Source organism: Triturus cristatus, chromosome 4_1, assembly GCF_964204655.1.
Source record: "Triturus cristatus chromosome 4_1, aTriCri1.1, whole genome shotgun sequence".
Classification (NCBI taxonomy): domain Eukaryota; kingdom Metazoa; phylum Chordata; class Amphibia; order Caudata; family Salamandridae; genus Triturus; species Triturus cristatus.
The window spans coordinates 1,143,332,729-1,143,358,737 of record NC_140585.1 but is presented as its reverse complement, the minus strand read 5'-3'; the positions used below and the strand labels follow the sequence as shown (position 1 = coordinate 1,143,358,737).

Below are 26,009 nucleotides of genomic sequence, written 5' to 3'. Positions count from 1 at the left end.
GTGTTTGCACACATCACCTCAGGCCCCGTCCCCTCCCTTCACCACTGTGTAAACGCACCCTGTGGCCGTTCTAAGTTGAGAGATTAAGTCCCCTTGAATCCTAAGGGTCCCTAGGGTCAAACTAGCCCACTAGGTACCTCCAATAAGCACCACAGAGCTGCGTTGCATAGAGGTGTAAAAAGGGGCGTGGCCTCAGAACACCTGTCTGCAACACAGCTCCCTGGCGCATACTGGAGATACCTGTTGGGCTAGTTGGCCCTCAGGAACCCTCAGTATTGAAGGGGAATTAATTCCTCAACTTACAACTGGCCAGGGGGCGCGTTTGCAGAGTGCTGCAAGGAGGGGGCGTGGCCTACGGCGCGATGCTGGTCTTTTTTTTTTTTTTTTTTTTTAAGGAGGAGGGCTGTGTGGCCCCCCTTCTTTTTCTAATTTATTGGCCCTGGGGACCCCATCCCCCAGGGCCTGCACCCTAATTTTTTTTGTTGAAAAAAATAAATTTGGAAGGGGGCTGCGTGGCCCCCCTCCCAAGGCCTTAATCGGCCCCGGGGACCCCAACCCCCGGGTCATGGCCTTTTTTTTTTTTTAACTCTTTAGGAGGGGGGCTGCGTTGCCCCCCTCCTCAGGCCACTTATGTCCCCGGGGACCCCATACCCCGGTGCCGGACTTTGTTTTTTTATTAATTAAAAAAAATATATATTTATAGAAACACCTAGGACATGCTGGACAAACCGTATGAACCTATCACCATGACGATTTGCGTGATATTCATTAAAAGGGGACTATGCATACAACGAATCCACGTGGAATGTATTTACACCGCTAGTGAAGCTCTGACGTGTCTGAAGCCCTACCGTGCCTAATCCCGGCGCCCTCGCCGGTGGGTACTCTCCAAGTAGACACCCTTGTCGTTTATTTATACAAACATGGATAGCTATTGACGGGCACATTTAATACACACGCACACCAAGCCATTCAAAGGGGATTCGACAAAAATTCGACCAAACTATGCAAGAAACCCCCCTCACGGTTAATAAAACACACATCCACCGCCGGATGTGTAATATGTTTTATTTTACTCTCTGGAAAGGAGACGAACCTCACTTGAGAGTCACAGCGTGCTCCTGGCTGAGCCCAATGCTGTGTTACACCCACCAGGGCCCGCCGAGCGCCACACACCTCTGTGTTGTATTCCACCTGCTAGTGCGTATGCTATGACACTCTCTAGCCCATGTGCACTGTAACACCACCCCGTGAATATGTCATGCCACACTTGCCTTCGCACGGGTTATATTGCCCCATCTAACGTGCCTTCCTCGATGCCTATGTTATAACGCACAACGCTATGCCATACATATTACAATCTGGGATCCATATCTTTGTCACAGTGCATATGCAACGTTACACTCCCCAGCACATATTTTATATTACAACTTTAGAGACTAGTTAGGTTACACAACACTGCCCTGTGCATATTACACTCCAAGGCGCATATCGCATAGCACGCGCTAGTGCCTGTGCTATCTCGCGCTCTCCAATGAATCTGTCATTGCGCACAATGTATTGCATATTATATTTCACGCCCGGTTCATCTTATATCACACTTTTTGGTGCATAGTTTATACCATATACTATATCTAGTTTTCATTTTCAATCGTGCTCTCAGGACTATGTTCTATATAACACTGCGTCCACCTACCCTTTTCACGGGCATTACATTTTGCGATGGGGGGTGGAGGGTCAGGGGGTGTTTCTGCCAAGTGAGCCCGGAGTCACAGTCACAAACGTCCTCTTCTTCCTGAATAAAAGTGAGATTATGCTGCATACTTGTTCATATTTTAAGTAGTTCGCACAGACACACATTTTAAAAACAATAAAGTTCCTAATACCCACCTTCTCTGAACAGTTAGCTTGCTGCCCCATCCACCTCCTTCCTATCCTCTGTTGTCTGAAGCCATGGACTAGCCTCCTCCCTCCTGCCATGCATGGTCTGATGTGCTGCCACTGCCCTTCATTTAGCATGATTTACCAGTCCACTCCTCCTGCCCTCCATTGCCCAATTCTATGGCCCATCATTGACCTCCTGCTTAGCCTCTGTGCTTAGCTTGCTGCCCCTATTCTCCTTCCCCCAGCTCTCCAATGTCTTTGTACATACCCCTGCTCCATCCTTTTTGCCCACCATGTTCCATGGACCTGCCACTCCTATCTACTCTGAGTGTTCTGTTGAGCTGCCACTCCCCTCACACCTGCCTAGCATTGTCAGATGACTGTAACCTGTCCCTGCCACCTCCACCCTGCCTGTCCACATGCCATGCCCCTATCCCCTTCCTCCTGTCCTCCATGGTCCATTTTACTGCCACACCCTTCAGCCCTCCCTGGTCTGTTGTGCTGCAACTGCTCCTCCTGCCTGCCCCACGTGGTCTGTTGTGAGGCCCCTTCCCCTGAACTCTCTTGTCTGTGCCCAGGCCTTGACCCTCCCTTCTATCCTCCATGGTCCTTTGTGCATGCCCCTGCACCCTCCTTCTTGCCCATCATAGCCATTGTGCTGCCACTAACCCTCCCGCTTGCCATGCATGGTCTTCTGTGCTGCCATGGCCCCTCCCACCTTCCCTGTGTGGTCAGCTAGCTGCCCCTGACCCCCTCCCACCTTCCCTCCATGGTCTGTGTGTATGCCATCATAGTCTCACTGTTGCTCTCCATGGTGTGTCTTGTTTCTATTGTCCATCCTGCCTGACCTCCATGGTCATCTTGCTGCTCCTACCCTGCCCCCTTGCCCCCAGTCCTCTGTTTCCATGTGCAGACCCCTATTCCCTCCCTCCTGGCTTGTTTGTTCTATTGTAATGCCCCTGATCCATCCCTCCTGCCCTTTATGGTCTGTTATGCTGCAGCTTTCTCTCCTGTCTGTCCATTATGGTCAGCTAGCTACCATTGCCTCTTTCCCCTCTGTTCTCTGTTGTCCATGTGCATGGTCCTGTCCCCTTCCTATTGCTTTCTATGGATTGTTGTGCTGCACTCCCGTCCCACATGCCCTGTGTGGTGTATTGTGCTGCTGCAAACCCTGATGCCTGCCCTGTAGGTTCAGTTTGGTGCACCTCTCCATGTCCCTCCTGTCCTCTGTTATTCGAGTCCATGTCCCTACCCCAATTCCTCCTGCCTACCATGATCCAATGTACCATACTTGCGAACATTTTGAACTTGGTAAGAGGGAGATTTTGAAAAAAAACTGGGGTATTGATTTTCCCCTTTGAGTTACATTGAAAAATAGGAGATTGTAGACAGGAGACAGATCAAATAAAGCCCATTTGAGCTGAAAAACATTGGATGTTTCCTGGCTGAAACGGGTCTGTTGGCATGTATGGTTGTACTACCAAGGCCTCTTCCTTCTGCCCACAATGGTCTATTATATTGCCACAGCCTCTCTTGTCAGTCCTGTATTGTTGATTTGTTGCCCCTGCCCCCCTTTCCACTGCCCTCCATAGTCTGTTGTGCTGCCACTGCCCTTCCTGCCTGCCCAGTGTGATCAAATTGTTGCCTCTGCACTCTCCTACCTGCCTTCAATTTTCAGAGTCCGTGCCCCTGGCCTCTGCCTCTCAACAGTATCCCAAAGAACAACTAGATTGCTAACATTCTATATTTATTACAAAAGTGTGGAACGCCTGACGTCATCTTGATGTAATCAAAACTGTAATACCTAGAGCATTTCCTTTAGAAATTACATATATGAGAGGGTCTTATTTGCATCAAAATTATGGTTAGTGCTCTAAAACACTAAAATGAGGACATATTTTCTGAGTTTTCAAATAGCGACAAAGAACTTTTAAATTATTTGTAATCTTTATGTTTTTTTATCCAGTTGACCACTTGATGAAATGTTGCACTTAGGGGAGAGGATGTGGTGTTACTTCCAGAGCTGCAGACTTTGCAACTGGGGAACCAGGTTGGAGTTTCTGCTTCAGCTCAACATTCTGTGATTCTGGTCAAATCACTTAATCTCCCAATGTCTACAACCAAAATGAATTTGATCTTGTGTGATGTAACCAATGCTCATGTAAATCACTCCAATACCTGACAAGTCTGCACTATATACAACTGCAAATACACACAAAATAAGTGTTTTGCACACTTCTGTCATTGGGCTACATGTGGGCTACATCTGGGTGATATCTGTGCTGCATTTGGGCTCTTTTGTCTCTGGTGGCCATCTTGGGAGATTTATTTGTTATGAAGTTTCCTAATTTCCTCATTTACTGCAGTCTCCTCAGTAGGAAATGCTTTCAGTTTTTTACTTTGATTCCATCAAGAAGGTATTCAGATATGTCACACATTTGCCATAAATTCTGAATGTTAGCACTCTAGTTGCTCATTAGATCACTGTAGTAAAGCTACTGCTCACCACGGAAGTCTGCTGCTGGTATTCAAAGTGCATGTTTCAGTCTGCATGTCAGAATTTTTTAATAAAAATAGAAGAGGATTTGAGAAGTCAAAATGTGCCCTAATTTTTCTTTCTGCAGCACTAATCATAATTTCTATGGCAAAATGAACCCCCTCATTTTGTTCCTTTGTAAATTAAATGTTTTAAGTGTTACCACTTTATTCCAATCAAGATGGCTTCAGGTGTGCCATACTGTTGTCATAAGTAAGACTGTTAGCGCTCTAGTTGTTCGTTAGAACACTCTGGGACATTCTGTCATTGGGCTATACTTGGGCTACATCTGGGTGATATTTGTGCTACATCTGGGCTCTTTTGTCTCTGGTGGCCATTTTGGGAGACTTATTTGTTATGAAGTTTCCTAATTTCCTCATTTACTACAGTCTCCTCAGTAGGACATACTTTCAGTTTTTTACTTTGATTCCATCAAGAAGGTATTGAGATGTGTCACACATTTGCCACAGATTCAGAATATTAGCACTCTAGTTGCTTATTAGATCACTGTAGTAAAGCTACTGCTCACCAGGGAAGTCTGCTGCTGGTATTGAAAGTGCATGTTTCAGTCTGCACGTCAGAAGTTTTTAATGAAATAGAAGAGGATTTGAGAAGTCACTCAAAATGTGCCCTGATCTTTCTTTCTGCAGCACTAATCATACTTTCTATGGCAAAATGAACCCCCTCATTTTGTTCCTTTTTAAATTAAATGTTTTAAGAGTTACCACTTCATTCCAATCAAGATGGCTTCAGGTGTGCAATACGTTTGTCATAAGTAGGACTGTTAGCGCTCTAGTTGTTCTTTAGAACACTCTGGGAAGCTGCAGTAGAACACAAAGGAATCAACTGACAGTCTCTGCCCTTGTTGGATGTACATGTTTTACTGAGAATGTCAGACTTCATTCTCACATGACTGAGAAAGATAATGTGAATTTACAGAAAATATGCTCCCAGTTTAGCTTATAGATCACCTTCCAAACCTCTGTGGGAAAAGCATGAGAAAATAGTTTTCTCTCAAACATGATTCATGATATCACAGCAGAAGGCTTTTTCACATGGTAAAATCACCTTAGAACACACCACAATTCCTAAAATGAGTATGGTACCATCAACAAATGATTTATAATGTAACTAAAGTCTTAAAACCTTCTACTAACTGCAATGCTTTTTAATGAGGTGCTATCATGTATATTGGTCCCAAGATGGCTGCCAACACTTCTTGGATGAAGTACTGACAGCCAATCAGATCTCACGATGAGATGTGTGGTTAGGCTCCGCCCAGATATATCTATCTTTTTAACTCTAATTTTCTCAGGAACTACTGAACGGATTTACACCATTTAAGCAAAAGGCACGAGTCTGAACTGAGGACTACCTCTTTGCAAAATTTGGTGTAATTCCGTTCAGCAGTTCGGGCTGTAGCTGTGTCAACAGGTCCTATGGGAAAATGCATGGGGAAAACGCGTTTTGGGACCCCCCTTTTTTGTCGGGCCCCGCTTGACGAATCACCATGAAAGTTTCAGGATAGGAGCGGACCGGAGCTGGCCAAAAGTTTGGAAAATTTCGCGAAGATTCGTCAATCGGCACCAACGTTATTCCAAATAGAAAGTTGCGGATTTCCTATGGAAAATAGGTCCTAACTATAACTACCTACTGGCGACTGCCAGTAGGTAATATATATATATATGTATATATACAACATAGTCATTTATAAGCTTTGCAGCCAGCCCTGTTCATCCATTGTTCTGATATGTCATTCACATTTTTCTTCTGCCCACTACAGCAAACAGGATGGGCCACTGGATCTACCAGCTCCAGCCATTTGCTAACTTCACTATGAGTGACAGCACTGTGCCTTTTTACAAGGGGCACATCCACACACAAAGTAGTTTACTTAAGTGCCAGGGACTACTCAAGCACTGTGTGCTTTTTGAGACCAAAAAGTTATTTTTGGTATTAGCCAGTTTTTTCATTTTGTTTTTAAGATTGATGGATGCCCGCCAGCTTGCCCAAGAAGAAGGTTTTAAAAAACCATGACTAAACGAAATAAGCACTGTCAAAGCCAAAAGGCTAGTGTCTAATGCCACACCTATTGGCTTTGCCAGTCCTTGTTACATTCTGTTTTAGTATAAATGCATACTTAAATGTAAACAGGAAAAAATTATCACTTTACCACGATACCACAAAAAGCATAACAATGTCAAAGAGAGTAAAAGGGGCCTGGAAAAAGAGCCGCTAGGCGTTGCAGCTTCAAGAGGGGAAGCACCAAAAATATTGATGGACACTCAAGAAAGCTAACAATGATGGCAGGAGATGCTTTCACATTTTAATGACTTTTTACATTTTTTTCTTTTACATGCAAAAACATTGAGACATCACGGTACAGTAACACGGGTAAAGATTGAGGGCAGGTAAGTGGCTTCTTTTCACTTTGTTGTGGTTAGGCACAGGCACATAATGTGGGTCAAGGTGCTCCAAACCTATCCCTGGCGCAAAACCTCTACCAAGTCCATCTCAGTAGACTTCCAAAAGTGGTCGCTGCTGATAAAAGCCACATTTGGAAGAGCCAAATTAATTTTGGGCTAAAATTCAGTGATTGATTCCTTTGGAAGCAAGTAATAAAATCTGTCACTTATCAGGTGGTCATAGCAGTGTGAAACTTTCAATCATCAACTGGCTGCACTAAGCTAAAGACGAGGATAGAAATTCTGAAACATTGCTCTAATTTGCCATCACAGGTAATTACATTACAAGAATTTAACAAACTGACTAGTCACATCGACCAGCATTTTAATGCATTACCTAGTTATGGTGTGTAAAAACTGCAGTTTCTGCAGTTGGCTAATATGTTCGATATATTCTTCTTATATTATTAAGTCATTGGCTCCCAGATCTCTCTGAAGGTGCCACCTATAGTGCTGACAAATATCTGTCTGGTAATGGGGTCAGAAGTGGGATTCCCGCATAATGTCAACCGGAATAACCCTACTGCTACTATGTGCTGGGTGAGGGCTCTATTTTCCTCCGACAGGAGGCTGTTATGCCGTAATATTTAGCCTGACCTTGATATGGCCATTGTTCAGGGTCAGGCAGCAAAGTAAGCTGGACAAGAATTATCTAATTTCAATGCCTCTGATTGGCTGGTTACTGGCTGCCTTCACTGCATTTCAATTGGTCATAGGAACCCATGATGGAATGTGTCAAGTAAGGAAAGAGGGACAAAGGGTTCTTCCGCTGTAGGCGTTTTCCGCCATGCATTTGTATTCAATGCTTGGAAATACAGCAAACCAGAGCAAAACATAGCAATGCGCGCTGAGGCCTGTCATATTCCATTAGATATTATACCTCTTCTACTCCTTCAGTATTCTTTCTTATGAGTAGAAATGCATTTTTAAGACTATTTAACAATTCTAAATAGGCGGAGAGTAGTGATGCTGCCATATAAAATACTATTTAAAATTGAAATAGATTGGGGTTGGCATACAGTAGTAGTCACAATTTTACAAATGAATGTGACATTACAGAGAGGGCGAGGTGCCCAAGAGACTAAGATATGCGTATACCTCCATTGAATGGCCACCATATTCCCAGTAGTGGTCATTGTAAGGTAAATTCTTAAGTAGTCTACCTTTATGTGTTTGATGGTTGAGGATTCAAACATTGTATAAATGATTTCTAATTAATTACAGTAATAATGTCTATGAGTATCTACTGTGGTAAATTTGGCTTTAATCAGGCCATGCTGGGTCTATGCGGGACACACCTGCCCATGGCTTTTGTGTTTATTGTTGCTCCATTTTACTCTATAGCCCCAAAAATTCGTAACCCTTTCTGTTAAGGAACGTTTACTTAAGCTGTTCCATGTCTTCACTTACCATCACTTCTCATGTCCAGCCTCCTGTTCTATGATTATATGATGTTTTGGGCTTTGGTGTAATGTAACAAAGTACCTGTAATCTGATTACTAAATGGAACAATTAACTACTGAAAATAAACTATGCATTGAAATTTGGGTAGATGTATTACGGCCTTTCTTCACCATTAAAAAGTAGGGGGTTTTAACTACATATATAGCATTTTCCTTCCACAGTTTGAAAGAGTGAGCCCCATTGGTAGATAAAAGCAGACAGGTGTTTGGAATGAATTACAGTTGTTGGATTCGCTAAACATTGATCTGAAACTACCACTTTGCAAAATTGACTGGACCGGATCTACACACACACTCAATGTTTGTGATTGGCCCCTGGTAGGAGGTTAGAAGCAGTCTTGTGCTTTAAGATCAAGTCATCAAAAGGATCAACTGAGTTATTTTCCATGATGGAAGTTTTCGGCAGAGAATAGAGAACGTTTGCCCAAATCTCAGCAGCTCCTTTGTGATTTCCAGCAAGGCGATAGCTGGATTTTCCTACAAGAATTTCCCTCTTTGAGGATCAGAATTGGAAATGTTCTCTGAGCTCTAGTCTTTGACCTCTCAGGCCACTCATCATGAGAACCTGTTGGCCCTCTGATGCCCAGTCTTCCTGGAAGAGTTCTTGAGCGCATCAGCCCAGGTGATGATCTGCGTCCCGCCCCATGTCTGCGGTCAGGACGTGAAGTAGGAGCTCTGCATGGAGTAGAGGCGGTCGATGGGGTTCCCCACCCTGGCTTGAAGGAGATTAGCTTCGGGTGTGGATAGCAGGCAGTCGCCCAGATGGCCCATGCTATCACTGTCGAGGTCGTGAAACACGCCTTCCGAGTCTATGATAGAAGTGAAGTTCATGTTAGACATGTCAAACCACACATAGCGGACATTAACATACTCACACATATTCACACCAACATGCTCACTCTTACAATGTATACAGGTGTCTCTCAATTCGCCACCAAATTTTATGATTTCCACTATTGCTCAGACCAATGTTAATTTTGCATATATGGGTTAATGGGATATTCAAATACCATCTTAATCTACCTTGCATACCTGCAAAATTTCCTAACAATCATTTAAAAAAAGGGCATGCAGAACATCTGTTCACTTTAACAGGGGAATATCAGTGATTTTTATGTCTGTCTTGACGCGCTCTGTCAGTAGACCCTATGTGATCAGCAGCCAAGGAGCCTTAACAAATGCCACTCAGAGGGGGGCTTTGGCTCTACCCAAATGTAGATGGTCCTGAGTACAGATATTGATTTAGTGAAAGCTCTGTGCTTCCGCTAAAAAAGAAGGCCTGTAGTGCATTTTTTGCCTTGTGGAAAGGCTTATGCTCAATACAGCAGAACTGGTTAAAGTAACAAGACATTGACGGAGGCGATAGGCCTGAACTGTGTATTATGATAAAGTGACTATAAATGAAGTAGATCTGATCTGTTAATTGTGAAAAGTATGTGTTTAAGTCAACAGGCATCCAGGGTGGATTCCCTTCATACTGTGTTGAAGACGGTTGACAGGTACATTTCCGAGATTACTTAGCAGGCTAGGCCTTTGGTGTTGGTTACGCCCGTGACAAATCCTGGGAGCAGAATATTTCCATTTTTCAGAATTCTTGTTATGCTCTGTTAGGAAAGTTTGTATATTGTTTTGCCAACTGTAATTTTGTACATATTTGTAATTTTCTGACTGTATACTGTTGGGGCCTTGTTGGTAGGCTATTGAAGAAAACGGGAGGCCTGAGTTGACTACAGTTATGAGCCATTGATAATGGCAATATACAGGAATGGGAAATTAAAAAAAGTTATATCGGAGGCCTTAGGTCTAATCTTTATATGATAAAAATGTATGAGAAACTGAGTATGCCTCTTTTATTTATTGTGGAAATAATGTGCTTAAGTCAATAGGCTTTTAAGGGTCGATTGATATTACACTCTGTTAACGCCTTTAGAGGGGTATTGTGTTACATGGCACCTCACAGATTACTGTAGTAGGCAGAAGTTTTTGTGTTTTCATCCCACTTTGGTTTCCCCCTCTGACAAACCAGGCGGGTAAAATATCTCCATTTTTTTAATACTGATTACTATCTTAGGTGGGTTTCAATATTGTTTTTACCAACTGTAATTCTCTGTGTATTTATACTTTTCTCACTGTGTGCCTGAGGTTTGTCTTGCGGGAAAACGTATGCAGAATTCTGTAGTCTTGTGTTGGTTATGTATACAAGTCAATGATAAAGGCAATAGGTCTGATTGGATCTTTGTGCAACATTGTCAGATGCTGTAAATCTGATATTATGAAAAGTTGCGACAAAGGAAGTAAGCCTGACCAATTTATTGTGAAAACAGTTTGTTAAAGCCAATAGGTGTTTAAAGGCGAATTTTCAGTACACTTTGTTAAGGGCTATAGACAGGTAATGCTTTACATGGAATTTTGCAGATTTTAGTAAGCAAGCATTTAGGTCATCATTACGATGTTGGAGGTTGAGGTCTCGGCACCGACCGACCCCTGGTCAGCGGTCCCGCCACTGCAATTACGATGTGACCGCACATAGTGCGGTCGCAAGCTCCCATTTCTCTATGGGAGCTTGTAGCTCCCATGGAGAAATGGGAGCTTCTGTTAATCACTGCACCATGTGGCAGGCACCTCACGGTGCCTGTCTCACTGTGCAGGGTTTACCAGGGGGGGGTGCCCCCCGGCCCCCAACCAGAGGCCACTGAGGGATGGGGGCCCTGCTAGGGGCCCCCAAAGTTGCTTTCCGACTGGCTTTTCATGTCAGAAAGCCCAACATGAAAAGCCTGTCGGAAACCGACATCATAATCCCGACAGCGGAAACACCGTCCATAGGGGATTGTGCAGGGTTTCCGAAACCCCGACCACCTACATCATATTTGAGCGGTCGGAATTTAAACCTACCATGCCGGTCGATAATCCTCCGACGAGCGATCAGAGGCTTACCGACCGACATCGTAATCAGGCCCTTAGTGTTGGTCATTCCCCTCTAAATAAACACTTGGAGTTGAAGATTTGCAGTGTGTTAATCCTTATTAGGCCCTTTTCAGAGGGGTTGCATATTGGTTTACCAACCGTCATTTTGTATATGTTTTTGATTTTATGTATGCATGCCCCATGGTTGCCAGTTATAAGCTACATTTATTCATTGGGAAACATAATGTCAGATGCCGAAGGTCTGTTCCGTTTATTATACATGGTTACAACAAAGGTAGTAGGCCTGATTTACTTATTGTGAAAAACATTTATTAAAGCCAATAGACATTTAAGGGTGGATTATTATTACACTGTGTTGACGAATGTATACTGGTTTTTTGTTACATTAAATCTCATCGATTAATTTAGTGAGCTATGGTTTTGGTGGTGGTTGCCCCTAGTGATGCACTTTTAGGGGAGAAGATTGTTCCGTGATAACCCTTGTTAGACCTTCTTAAAAGGAGATGTATATTGTTTTTCCAACATTAATTTTATATGTATTTGTAATGTTGCTGTTTGCCTGATGTCTACCTTCATAGAAAGCTTAGGCTCGATTTAGTGGACCCGAGTTGATGACATGTATAGGTCTGATTGGTTCATTTGGAAATGTTATGTCTGATGCCATAGGACTGATCTGGTTATTATGAAATATTTTGACAAAGTCAATAGGCTGGGCTTATTATTTGTAAAAAGCATATCTTTGTGCCAACAGGCATCTAAGGGTTCATTGTCTTTACACTGAGTTAAAGACGGTAGACAGGTACCTTGCTACGTGCAATCTCAGAGATTCTAGTAGTAGGCCAGGCCTTTTGGCTGGTTACTGCCTGTGACAAACCCTAGTGGGTAGGTTGATTTATTGAGAATTCTTGATATGCTGTTTTAGAAGGGGTTTTCTTTATTTTGCTAGCTGTAATTTTGACTGTATAATGATGATTGCTTTTACGACAAAGGATCTATTCAATACAGTAGGCCTGAGTTGTTTATACTGACAATCCAATGACAAAGACTATACGTCCGCATTGTTCATTGGTAAAAGATATGTCAAATGCCATAAATCTGATCTGTTTATTAAGAAACGTTATGACACAAGCACTTTTGTATTTATTGTGAAAAGCCCATGTTAAAGACAGCAGGCTTTTTGGATGGCTTATTATTACACTGTGTTAAAGTCCGCAGACAGCTTTTGTGTTACATGGATTTTCATAGATAACTATTATAGGTAAGGGGCCTGTTGTTGAATATCAACCTATCAAAACTCTGGGGGTAGAAGCTTGGCCTGTGAAAATCCTTGTTAGGCTCTCTTAGGAGGGGTTGCGAACTGCTTTGCGCACAGTCATTTTGTTCATGTTTCTAATTTTATGACTGTATACTTGATGGTTAACCTGTAAGAAATGTTTTGCTCTATATAGGTATGGTTTGGTTATGGTGATGAGCTAATGATCAAGAATATATGCCTGATTGGTTCTTTGGGAAAATGTATGTCAGAAACCTTTGGTTCAATATGTTCATTATAAAAAAATATATCAAAGGTAGTAGACCTGACTTATTTATTGTAAAAATCATGTTAAAGCCAATAGACCTTCAAGTGTGAATTGACATTACACAGTGTTACTACCTGTAGACAGGCAGGGCCGGATTTAGCGCTAATGGATCCTGGTGCAACTATCTTTTTTGCCCCTCCCATTAACTCCTCCTTGGATTTCCTCACTACCATCCAGCAAAAGTACCCCAAATCTCTACATAGCCCCTCTCGCACATACATTTGATTAATTTTAAAGCATTGGTAAAGGCTGGCTATACTAATCCACTCAGCTATCCGCATAAAATACACATCTGTTCTTTACAGCAGGCATTATAACCCTCTGCCTTACTTTATGGTGAGTCAAAACTGCCACTAGACAGAACTCTGATCTCTCTTTCTAGCAGGAACATTAAATACAAGCGTTATCTAGACATTTTTATTGCTGCCTGAAAGCTGGACGCACAAGGAACTCTGCAGCAGGTGCTTGAAGATCGTAAGTTACTGCTAAACACAGCACCTCATAAGTTATTGTTAAACACAGCGCCCCCCTGAGATTAGTGCCCCCCTCCAGGTCAGAGCCCCCCTCCAGGTCAGCGCACAGTGCGGCTCCACCAGTCACACCACCCTCAAACCGGCCAGGCATTTCATTCTATGAAATCTCGCAGATGAATGAAGTACGCAAGGATTGTTGTGATGGTTCATCCCTTTGGCAGCCTCTGGGGTAGAACATCTACACTGATAAACTCCTTGATAGACCCACTTAGGAGGCTCTGACAGGTGCAGTTGTCTTCCAGGCCCTTGTAATCAAACATAACTAAATAAGAAGATTCTACATACATAGAGAGTCTTTAGGCTAGCCCTCTTCTGTCTGACCATCTGCTGCTATGTTAAATTTTATTTTTGTATCACAAGCATGTGCCCCACAAGTTTAGGTGGTGGCATGTGTTTTTTTCTACATTTTTCTTTTAATTTATCTTCCGTATGCTTGTTGAGTGTGTGTCTTTTTTATGTGGATGGGTAAGTTGGTGAATGCAAGAGGGAGTCAGTGGGTGGATGAATATAAATATAAATATAAGGATGAGTGTCAGATTGCTTGCGTATTTACTTAGTGCGTGCTTACATTCATCAGTACATGAAGAGTAACCTTCAGTTATAAGTTAGACATACTGGCTTTGGCAATGCTTTTTAGTTTTTAGATGTAAAACGTAAAGTTTGTCTAATGTCAATTGTTTTAGGTGGTTTACATTTCACTGATCTTTTCAGGCTAAGGTTCTGTTTGTGTTTTATTATGATATTATTCAGATACTTATGCAGATACACACAGCTTATTTATTTCCTGTTGGCATAAAACACAAATTCGAACCATACAAGCAGTTTCTCTCTTCCTGCACTGTTTATATCATTTTTTAATTTTTTTTTTAGATATGTGATCCTATAAACAAAATGTGGTTTTCTTTGTTTCAACATTTCGAACACGAAAGAATTGGGATTACGAGCCCAGTCCGTGCTGCCTACCGTAGGGATGCAGGTGGTCTCCTGGTAGCTGGGGTGGGGTGAGTCCTTGTCTGTACAAGTCTGTGCTGTAGCTGTTTTGGTCCAAGGCTAGGAGTTGCTGCTGTGAGAGTCTGGAGTATGGAACCATCAGACCCTCCAAGCCATGAACACTGGCCCCATCTGGGATAAGACAACATGGAAAGTCAGAACATCCTCTTTCAAGTAATTAGCACCACCACCAAGGTCTCTACATAGGAACATTTGCATCTAAGGTGTAATATTGAGAACATTTGTATTTAAGTCCCTCATCGAACATTTGATTCCTTAAATAGTTTATCGCTTGGTTTTTATACCAACTATTGTTAGTGAACATATGGTGCATCATGGTCTGCCTTTGTGGCAGAGCTTCTGGATATCCACATGAGATACATTTACATATAATGAAAGTAAATTAAACTTGCTTGCATGAAATGGGGTAACCATGAAATGGCATGTATTTGGCTATCTTGCAATAACTCTGGACTACTATTTTGTACAGAAATAACATGGCATTCTGTGGCACAATGAACAAACGCTATAACCATCATGCTGAATAAAAGTAAGACGTCACAAATAATATAATGAACAGTAGTCACAAGGCACATACAGAAGCTACCAACATGAAAATGATCCTGAGAATTTAGTAGTCTGACCTACTCCCTGTACCTTTATTCTGAAATGATAGACCATGGAAGAGTGTTTTCAGAGGAGAGGAAAGTTACTCTGTGATGATGATGAGATGTCTACTACTAGCTAAGGGGGATGATTCACAACATTTAAAACAAAGAAATGATAAGATAGCCACACATTTTTGGTTTCCACTTCTAATTTACACAGACGTCCTACTTTAAATGAACCTACAACAATCCCCAGGAGCATGCATGACATTTTTATATACAGTAGGTTTTCCATCCATACACCAACTGGTTAAAACTAATTTATGTGGACTATGTGCAAATTAAAGGAGGTAGGAAACTAGTGCTCTCCTGTATTTCCAATTAGTTAGAAAATTATTCCTGATGTGAGAGAAAGAGAGGTTGGAGCTAATGTCTTATAGACAATCCACTATTGCATTGTTTTGTAAATGTATTTATTTGACAACAAGCAATCCTGAGATACATTGTAGATTTTAGTCTCCGGAAATGTAGAATGTTACTGAAATACATTTTGTAACTACATAGTGCCTTATGTATTGTTCTAGGCCACTCTGTGTTTTGCCCTTGATAGGAGTGTGTATCTATGGCTTTTTCAAAGCTTAGTTGTGATAGTAAAGCCCTGTGCTGATCACATAAGCATTGCAGACTGCATTAGGAGTGGGCAGGCTTTTAATTTTAAATTGAAAAGATTTGCTATTTTCCATACTGTTACTATCTAACAACCCAAACCTGGAAGTAAAATGCAGATTCTGCCATCACAGGTGGAAAATCTCGGCATAGAACAATACACATTCACTGTATAACTAAAATGTATTTTAATGAGGTCATGCATTTTAGTGTAGAGATTGAAATCTACAATTTACGCATCTGAAACACAACTAATCGTAGTTCTTTTACAAATACAGCTAAAAACATCTAAGATACTTGATTCTTGATTTCAGGTGCCCTGTACTAACTACCTCTGTCTAACCAAATTCACTTACATGTGGATTATAGGGTGAGCAAACCAGGACTGTAATTATAATGAAAATGTGCATCAACCAAGGTAAGCTTTTTCCATTTCTCCACTGGTCCACTGGCGGGTAGGTTGGGTTTTTCTCCTACACTTGAATAACATATGGAAGTGTTCAGGTGCTTTTTAAACCCAATTTGCATTCTTGCTCCAACCTTATGGGGCGAGGTATGAAAACCCACAGGAAAGATCTGTGAAAACTCACAGTGTTACAATTTTGTGGACATCTATTACCTCCCCAGTGTCACCTCCCTTGCCACTTTAATGGGAATAGACATTTCCACCCCTCCCCCGAAATTTACATCTACGTAAAATCGACAATACACACTGATTTTCCCCAGGCAAAATTGGAATCTGCGGTTAAACAATCTACACACCTCATCCTGTGAATCAGAACTTGCGATTTTCTTATTCAGACTCAGTCTTTTGCACACTCAGGGACCAATTCTATATGAGTGTATATTTACTCACATGCATATTTACTACTAAACCTAGATGTAAGTCTACACATTTTTGCTCTTCGCCATATCTGAGTCTAGATTTACATTTGGAGTGCAGATTTACATGACTTCAAATGGGGGAAAGGCATCTACGATTCAATTTGAAACTCTAAAATTATTTCCAGTAATTTTTCACATGTAGATGGAAATCTCCACATAGAGATCTTCCTACTGAAAAAATGGGAAACATTATTAATATTGATTCATGTTTAAAACATATCCAGACTATTTGAATGTATGATATATAGAGCAATCATTTTAAATAATACATTTTATCCTAAATAAAAATTGTTAGCGCAAACCTTTTTAAATAAAATTTTAAAGCATATTAACTCTTCACAATAAATGTTTATTAAATAATCAAATATAATAATTTTATTTAAATATTTTTTTAATGAAAAGGTCCCACACTCATTTGAATTTTTATTTGTGATTAATATTTAATAAAACGTTATTTTAATATTGTTAATAAAAATTTGTATTAAATAAAAACATTTTTTATTATATATTTGATTACTAATTTTGAATAGCACCCGGCTATATATAAGTATGTGTGTGTGTGTGTATATGTGTATATATATATATGTATATACATATATATATTCACTGTAATAAACAATGGTTAAAATAAAGTTATAGTTAGGTGAAATGTTCAGTAACAATGTAGCATTATAAACTCCCAAAACAAGAGAAATTCACCAAATATAGCTATCTAAAGTAAATATAATGCGTGCCCTAAGGTAGCTATAACTCGCGCCCCTGCCATGCACAGTTTTCTCATCAAAAATTGAATTCCAAATGTTGCAGTGATATTATCAATGATGTCCTAGAGGATGTCATGAGTGATGTAATATGTGGGGTAATTAGCAGTGCATGGCGAGGGTGTGAGTTATTGTCACCTTAGGGCACAAGTTATAGTTACTTGAGATAACTATAACTGGTGAATTTCTGTGGTTTTTAGAGTTTAAAATGTTACGTTGTTACTGAATATTCCACCTAACTATAATATTACTTTAACCTTTGTTTTTTTTAAACAGAAAGTAATATGGTATTACCATATGTAAAGCCAAATCTCTGCCACGCATGGCCTTTGGGTGGGGGAGGTTGGCTGCAGGGCCTGGTCTGTGGCCAGCCACTTGCGAGTAGCCAACCTCACGCTGCGCACAACCTTTGGCTATGCGCAGCAGGGGCTTAGGATGGTTGGCCACAGGCCAGGCCCAGTGGCCAACCCCAGCAGGCAGCCAAGCCTCCTCTCCCACCCACCCACCCTATATATAAAGCAGATCTATCATCTTTCTCCAGAAATTCCAAACAATTTTAATCAAATGTATATATTCAATAATGACGTAAACATATTTAATAAAATGTTTTTGAACTAAATATCTGTGACTTCTTTACACAGTTTTTTAAATTATATTTAGGGGGGTAAAAAATGTGAAAATAAATAGTCAGAGATATATTATTTGTTCTTAAAAAATAAAAATAAAACAACATCTCTGTACTACCTTCTAACATTATACACCCCATAAAATGCAATGGTAAAAATAACCACATCAAGGCCTTATATTTTTATGTGATACATCTAGAACATATAAAATACAACCAGCCCCAAGGTGGCAATGCAATCTCATCTATAGAGAAAAAGCTCAACCCCGGGGAAGGCTTTTTAAAGTAACATAGTAAGTTCTCCGTGGGGCATGGTTTCAATGACCGGAAAGACTTTTTATTTTTCTAGGTTTGCTGAGGGGCTACAGCAGTCCCTACAGCCCACCCACCCACAACATTTAAAAAATTGTAATGTCCATGCCCCTACAAGGCACATCACTAAAAACAAAATATATTTAAATAGCCCTCCCAGCAGGGCATTATGTCATGCTCTTTGGAGGACCAGTGAATTATAAATTCTGTGGCTACTCATTTAATATTCACTTTTTGTGCTTTTTAATTTTTTTATGGGTGCCCCGGTCCCTTTCTGAATACCCACTGGTTTTCTTTTTACAAGGAGTCGCTGGGGGAGCCTGTTACTGCAGGAGCCAACAAAGTTTAAAAAAAATATATATATGTCGGCATGCCCTGGGCCCACCCAGGGCATGCCACAGCTTTAAACAAGTTGGGGGCTATAGGGGGGAGGTCCAAGGTCCCCGCAGACCCACTGGCTACCTTGTCCTGCAGGAGGCAGCATGTTTTGTTTTTAAGTGGGATGCCCCGGTGCCCACGTGGGCCATGCCAAAAATAGTTTATCCTGATTTTTTAATTTTTTTTAAACAGGGTGCCCAAGTGCCTGTCCGCGGCACCCCACAGTTAATCCCATGTTGGGGGCTGTGGAGGGAGGCCCAGAGCTCCCAGAGCTCTGTCAGCTCCCCTGCTTGCACCCATAGCAGATTCAGCGGGAGCTGGCATTTCTCCAATCCCACGGGAGCCGTGTCATTTAGCTTTGTTCTCTCAATTGGTAGGAGTAGATTTGTGCTCCCACCCCGTGGGAGCACTTAACACTTTCTGTGCCGTGTTTGCTGGCAGGGCAACAGATGGTGTTCCAGGGTTCGGGGTCTCTGGGGCCATAGCATGGCTCAGGGAGTGGGCCCTGAGGGACCCTCCTCTTTAATTTAAAGACAGTCCTGGGGATGGGGTTTCTGGGGCCTCTCCTGGTTTGGGGAGGGGGCCGTGTGGCCCCCTTCCTCTTTGCCTAAGTTATTGGCCCAGGGAGATGGGGACCCAGGGCCTCCTGGAGGTTCAGCGAGGGGGACCATGTGGCCTGCTACCCTTTACCTGGGGGATGGGGTCCCTGGGCTCGTGGAGGCATGGGGAGGGGGGCCACATGCCCCATCCCTATCTAAAACATACCCCACACCTCCATCTGAACCTGCCCCACTGGGGAGGTCTTTTAAAAAACATGGCCGGGAGCTCTTGTTTTTTTTTCTCTTGCTGCAGAATTGCAGATTCATGGATCCTCCACAAATTCAGGACCCCGCCACCAGGCCTAGGGGGTCAGGGTACCACAACCCTGCCCCTTGTGTTTTAAAAACAACTTTTTATACGACTCTGGACAGAGTTCCGAGTCCTATGATGGCTGCCACCACCTCCTTCCTAGTCGAGGTGGTGGCAGCTGATAAGATCTCAGCTTGAGATCTGTCAGGATCCACAGAGGCTCTGTGTCCCTAGATATACAAAGTATTTAGCATTAAATGCTCAAAAGCTACTGAACGGATTTACACCAAAACACAAAAAGCACCATTTCTGGACCAAGCTCTAGCTTTCTGCCAAATTTGGTGTAAATCCGTTCAGCGGTTTAGGCTGTAGCTGTGTCTAAAGTTCCTCTAGGAAAATGAATAGGGAAAATGCGTTTTGGGACCCCCTTTTTTCTAAGCCCCTCGCCTGATGGATCACCCCGAAACTTTCCCTGCGCAAACTACGGAAGTTATTAGCAAACTTTCCCCCAAAAAGTTCATCCACCTCAGCATCCCACTGGAAAGATTTGGGGTTGGCATATTTACATATGGTAATAAAATCTTATTTTGTATTTTTTTTTTAAACTAGAAGTTCACTGAAAAAAACAAAGGTTAAAATGACATAACAATTGGCTAAAAATACCTGAAATTCACCAGCTATTGCCAATTGAAGTAACTATAGCTCACACCCTCGCCATGCACTGCTTATGACCTCAAATAATACATCGCTCATGACATGTTCTATGACGTCATTGATAATATCACTGATGACATCTGGGTCATTTGTTTTTTTTAAAGATTTTTGTGGGTGTCATGGTGCCCACCTACAAAACCCACGTTTTATTTTATTTGAGGGCCGTGGGAGGGAGCCCCAGGCCTCCCACGGCCACAACCAGCACACCAGCTGGCATAGAAAGTTTGTGCCAGCATGAGCCACTGTATTTTTCACTGAGTGGGTGCCCCATGGCATCCAAAACTCCTTTTCTATAAGGGTCCATGGGGTTTCCACAGGGCCTCTGCCGCCCCTGCTGACCCTCTTGCGGAAGCCGGTCATTTATATAAGTGGAAGCCTTGGTGCCCAGCCAGGGTGACTACAATTTAAGGGGTCATTAGGGCCACTGGGGGGAGCCCCAATGCCTTGCAGCCTCACCTGGCTCCCGAACCAGGGCATACCGGGTGCTGGCGGGAGCTGGCACCTTTCCTTTGCTCCCAGGCAGGAACAGCATTTCTTTACTGCTACCACCAGCTGGAGCAAATTTGAGTACCCTGCCTGGGAGAGTGCGGGCAGAGTATGCCTTGGTGGATGAGGTCCCTGGGGCCCACTAGTGGCTCAGGGAGGGGGGACTGCATGCCCTCATCACCATTATTATATAGTAGGACCTGAGGGATGGGGTAGGAGGGCTGCATGCCTTTCTTCCCTTAAATTTGCATTCATCCCCAGGGGAAGGGATTCCCAGGGCCCAACAGTGGCTTAGGGAGGGGGACCCACTATACAAGTACTTTTGGAACTTATTTTCTGTAAAACTAATTTTCAGGTTTGCATCAAATCACAAAAAGCACGCTTTCTGGACTAAGATTTGATGCAGTCTATTCAGCTGTTTCGGCTGTAGACCTTTTAATAAAAGCCTCTGAAAATGCATGGGTGTTTTGTGTTTGGGCCCCCCCATTTTTCTCAGCCCCCGCTTTGTGGATGACCTGGAAACTTTCCATGAAGAAAGTAGGCAAAAAAGAACTTTTTGGAAAGTTTCATTAAGATTCGTCAAATGGTGCTAAAGTTATTATTAGCAAACAAAAAAGGCAATTTTCTATGGAAATGCAGACCTAAGTATAACTGCCCATTGGTGACTGCCACTGGGTAATATGCACAGAAACACACACAACAATACATAAATCATTTATTTTAACATTATTTCCTATGGGGTATTATTTCAAACTTCCTGTCTCCGTTTCTGTTTTTGGGTGTGTGCTGTGTTACCTGTGAGCGTCCATGCGTCATCCTAGCCTTACTTCAGGGCTGGGCTGGAGTACAGTTACCATGGTTTTAAGACCTTAGGGCTGAAGTAATTTTAGAAGTGTAATTTGTGAATAGCAATGGTCTTTCTCATTTGTGGGTGTGTATTTGTATTACCATGTCAATCCCTAAATCAAAGCTTACATTTCCCTATACCCCTCGCATTTTTTGATAATTATCCCTCATTTTCTTACCACTTGCCAGGTCCCTACACCTAAATCTTATACTTGCGTGTTCGGAGGTCTCCATCACATTGGCAGAGACCACCTCACAGTAAATATAAGTGAGGTGGAGATCTCCACACATAGGTTTGTAAGTAGCATTTTGAAGTATGTGTGGAGAATTACCACTTTAGTACTACTCATGTGCAACAGAATGCAGGTTTTGAATAGGCCCCATACAGTTTCATAATTGGTACCTCGATTTGTGGGTTGGAGAACCAGATCCAGCTTTCTAACTTTATAAAGTTGTGTGCTCATAGTTAGGACTGGAGGCAACATATCTCAGGCATATCAGGTTCAAAGGGGTACGAGACAAGGTTGCCCCCTGTCCCCCATGCTCTTTATACTAGCGGTCGAACCGCTTGCACACAAACTGCGCATATCATCCTCCGATTGGGGCATATGAGTAGGCCCGGTGATACACACCACATCGCTATATGCTGATGACATCATACTGTATTCCAGAGATTTATACAGCGGACTTCCTGATGCGGCAGTGACCTTTAAGGAGTTCGGGCGGGTGTCTGGGCTCCTCATAAACCTTGATAAATCAGTGGCATATTTCTTCCACCACCTAGATGCCCCATGTAGGTTAGGATTCGGGGATGACGGGGTACAGGTGGCCCGGTTACGTTTACATATCTGGGTGTGCACATATATAGAACACAGCAAGACGTAGTCGATGGCAATGTGCAGAGGGCAATAAATGCACTGCGTTCGCAGATAGCCGTTATCAATCATGGAATGTCTTGCCATCGCTAAGATGGTAATGCTACCTAGAGTACTGTACTATTTAACAACAGTCCCGATCTTCCTCCCGGCAAAAATATTTAGGGTACTAGACTTCTTACTGATTGAACTAGTATGGGGCATGGGTAGGAGAAGAGTGGCACTTAAGAAGCTGCAATTACCGACCACTGCTGAAGGGGTGGGAGCACCTTACTTTAAGGCTTATTGCATGGCGAGTCAGCTACATTGGCTTTCATTCTGGCTTGCAGGACGCAACCTGCAGGAGATTGGGTACACGACCAGGATGTCGTTGCAAGGTAAATTGCATGCGAAACTATATAGTGAGCGCCCAATTGATACTACGGACTCACCACTACTACAAATAGCGTTGAAATACTGGACTTACGACAAACGGTACACTTGCTTACATGTACCATATGCTCCAAACATCCCTTTTGTAGGACTACCTATCCCAACAGAAATAGTTACGCAGAGACAGATAGCAAGCTGGGAGACGGAGGGAGTAGCAACGGTGGGAACACTATTCCAAGAGGGTACATTAATGTCACACGCTGATTTCACAAATGCTAACGGCTTGACGTATACCTTGTTCCTCTTACACGCGGGATTGTCACACTGTGTGAAACAATTATGGGCCCCAACTAGACAGGAGCCACTTGTGAATGAATTAGTACACATGCTCCATTTAATGGGCCATGGTATACATTTAACAAAATGGCTTTATGTGGGTATAAGAGGGACAGTAACATCACCCCTTGGGGCATTGCGGGTGAAATGGGAAGCAGATGTAACGGAGGGACTGACGGACAAAGACTGGGCGAGAGCACTAGCATACCCAAAGATAGTGTCCCACAATGCGCGGTTCAAATTTATACAATTTCTGATTCTTCAGAGAGCATACCTCACTCCACATAGGCTTCACAAAATGTTCCCAGCCGTCCCCCCCGATTGCCCGCGCTACGTTGAGACAGATGCTGGGTTTGTGCATATGCTATGGTCCTATCCAGCACTATCCCATTATTGGGGTCAGATTGCGTGCATGCTCACAGAAATTATTGGGGACAATACTTGTAATACGGCGAGGAGCTGTTTGCTGAGGTTATACCGCCAACCCAAGGGGTACAAGGTACAGGCGCGTTTTGCCAACCTAGAGCTCTTACTAGCGAAGAGGCCCATAACTAGTCGATGGAAGGCGGCAGCTTAGAGTCCTGGAGGGAGGAAGTGAGAAAATGGAGTCTCGCTGAAAGTGCTGTGATACGCAGAGAAGAACAGAGAAGACTGCGAAAAATTCCAATACCAATGGCGTTGGATGTGTTCTGTGAGGCGTTTAAAAGCTGGGAGGAACCAACGCAGGTTGATGTAACTTGAGCGTGGCTGTAGCTGAGCGATACTGTGACGGGGATAGATGCTGCTCATAAGATATCCCTGAACGCCCCGGATTGGGGAATATTATGTTCCGATTCCTAGGTCTTGTACAGGTCTTTATGCATAATGTTACTATTTTACTCTGCCAATGAGGCTGATATAGACAGTGCCCAGAGTTAGATAACTGCAGGCGGGGGTGGAGGGAGGGATCCAGGGTAGTTGTATTGTTTTATCAGGCATGATTACACTCTCACAATGTAAGGTAAAGATATAGACTGGAATACCGGCTATCAAGTGATGTATTGTTGTCGAAAAATTACGCACATTGTACTGTTGCACTGGCACCTTGTTAATGTATGTGTTCGCTGAGTGTGCGACGACATGCCAAATGACCTGCATTGTGATTTACTGTGATTATGGAATATGATTTTCTCTTATAATTGAAAAGCTTAATAAAGTTTGTGTTAAAAAAAAAGTTGTGTGCTCATGCAAAAATCACCTTCGCTAAAAGAGCCTGAGTTTCCTTTTCTACCCAAAAGTTTGGGGCACTTAAAAAGTTTACAAACATTGGTATTCATAATTGGACATTTATGTTTGGAAATGGGATTATTGTGAACGCATTGTTTCTACTGCTAGAGCACAATGAGGAAAAAAATACAGGTTTAAAATGGAGCACGTAGGTAATATTTGCATGAAAAATTGATCTTGACAAGGCATTCACAATTGACAAGGAATCCTAATTATTTGTCATTTAAATTCAATTTGTTCTGTGCTGTTGATTTGTTTTCTCATACTCTCGCTACTGCGCTCACTGTATCATTACTAAACTCAATGAAAATTTAGTTAACAGAATGAAAAATGGAAAATCCACCGTGGTCCATTTCTATGGGTATGAGAAGTAATGATTCTCTGTTTTTATTACATTAATCTGCATTTTTTATAGTTTATCCAGTGGGTGCAGGGGAGCATAGGGAATATATGTGCAGGAGCAGAGAACAAAATAGGGGGAAACGGACCACAGTAACTCTCCATTACATTTTCTGTAAAATAAACGACATAGAGATATCAGATCTGATCATAGTATACTAAGCTAAAGTTCGAACAAATTACTTGAAATAAATCCAAGGCAATGATTATTTAATAGCTTTCTTTTAGCAAACTTAATATTTATTCTAAAGAAAGTTTTGTCTGACTTTTTGTGAGCATGTGGTCTGATACATCAAATGTTTAGTTGCTCAAAAAATGAAATAAGGTGCACAAACCATGCCCAGCTGCGGCCCGTGCAGGTAAGAGTGGTGGGGCGGTCGTGCTGGCCTAGGGGGTGGGGAGGATGATTTAGATGGACGATGACGAGGGATAATTAAATAAATAATTAATTTTCCCTCGTCTGTCATTATACACCTAAACGTACTCCCCCCACCCCCAAATTGTAATACATGTGCAAAATGTGCAAGTAAGACTGAATTCTAACCAGCGAAGCCCTATATGGAGACGGCTTTCTTAAAGAGATAAAAGTGTTGTACATTTCTTCCATACATACTACTTTGGATTGTCTAACCTCTGGACAATCCACAATAGTAAGTGTAGTGTAGAAGGAGTGCTCTTGGAAATCTACAGTGAGTGCAGATTTCCATGTCTACTTCAACAGACAACTGACCCAATTCCTCGAAGAGAACAACACCTTGGACTCGTCCCAATCCGGATTCTGCAGCAACCACAGCACCGAAACCGCCCTCATCGCCGCCACCAATGACATCAGGGCCCTGCTGGACAACGGCGAAACCGCGGCCCTGATCCCTCTGGACCTCTCGGCCGCCTTCGACACCGTCTGCCACCACACCCTGCGCACACGCCTCTACAATGCAGGGATCCGCAACAAAGCCCTGGACTGAATCACCGCCTTCCTCACTGACAGAACCCAGAGAGTCTGCCTCCCTCCATTCCGATCCGAAGCCAACAAGATCATATGCGGCGTACCCCAAGGATCATCCCTCAGCCCAACACTCTTCAAGGGCTACATGACACCGCTCGCCAACATCGTCCGATCACACGACCTCAACATAGTCACATACGCCGATGACACCCAACTGATCCTCTCCCTCACCAAAGACCCCGCCATAGCCAAAACCAACTTCCACGCAGGGATGAAGGCCGTCGCCTGAAACTGAACTCGAACAAGACG

The 26,009-nt window shown here is 42.7% G+C and overlaps 1 protein-coding gene across 1 annotated transcript in view; it reads right to left on the bottom strand.

Moving 5' to 3' along the window:
- Window positions 1–6,791: 6,791 nt before the first annotated feature.
- Window positions 6,792–26,009, bottom strand: part of LOC146856205 (LIM homeobox transcription factor 1-beta-like) — a 513,853-nt gene continuing 494,635 nt past the window's right edge. The window contains exons 8-9 of the mRNA XM_085650711.1: window positions 14,350–14,508; window positions 6,792–9,157 (exon numbers count right to left, since the gene is read on the bottom strand). Of these exons, the coding sequence (XP_085506837.1) occupies window positions 9,003–9,157; window positions 14,350–14,508 (314 nt within the window). The 3' untranslated portion in view covers window positions 6,792–9,002. The remainder of the gene's footprint in view (window positions 9,158–14,349; window positions 14,509–26,009) is intronic.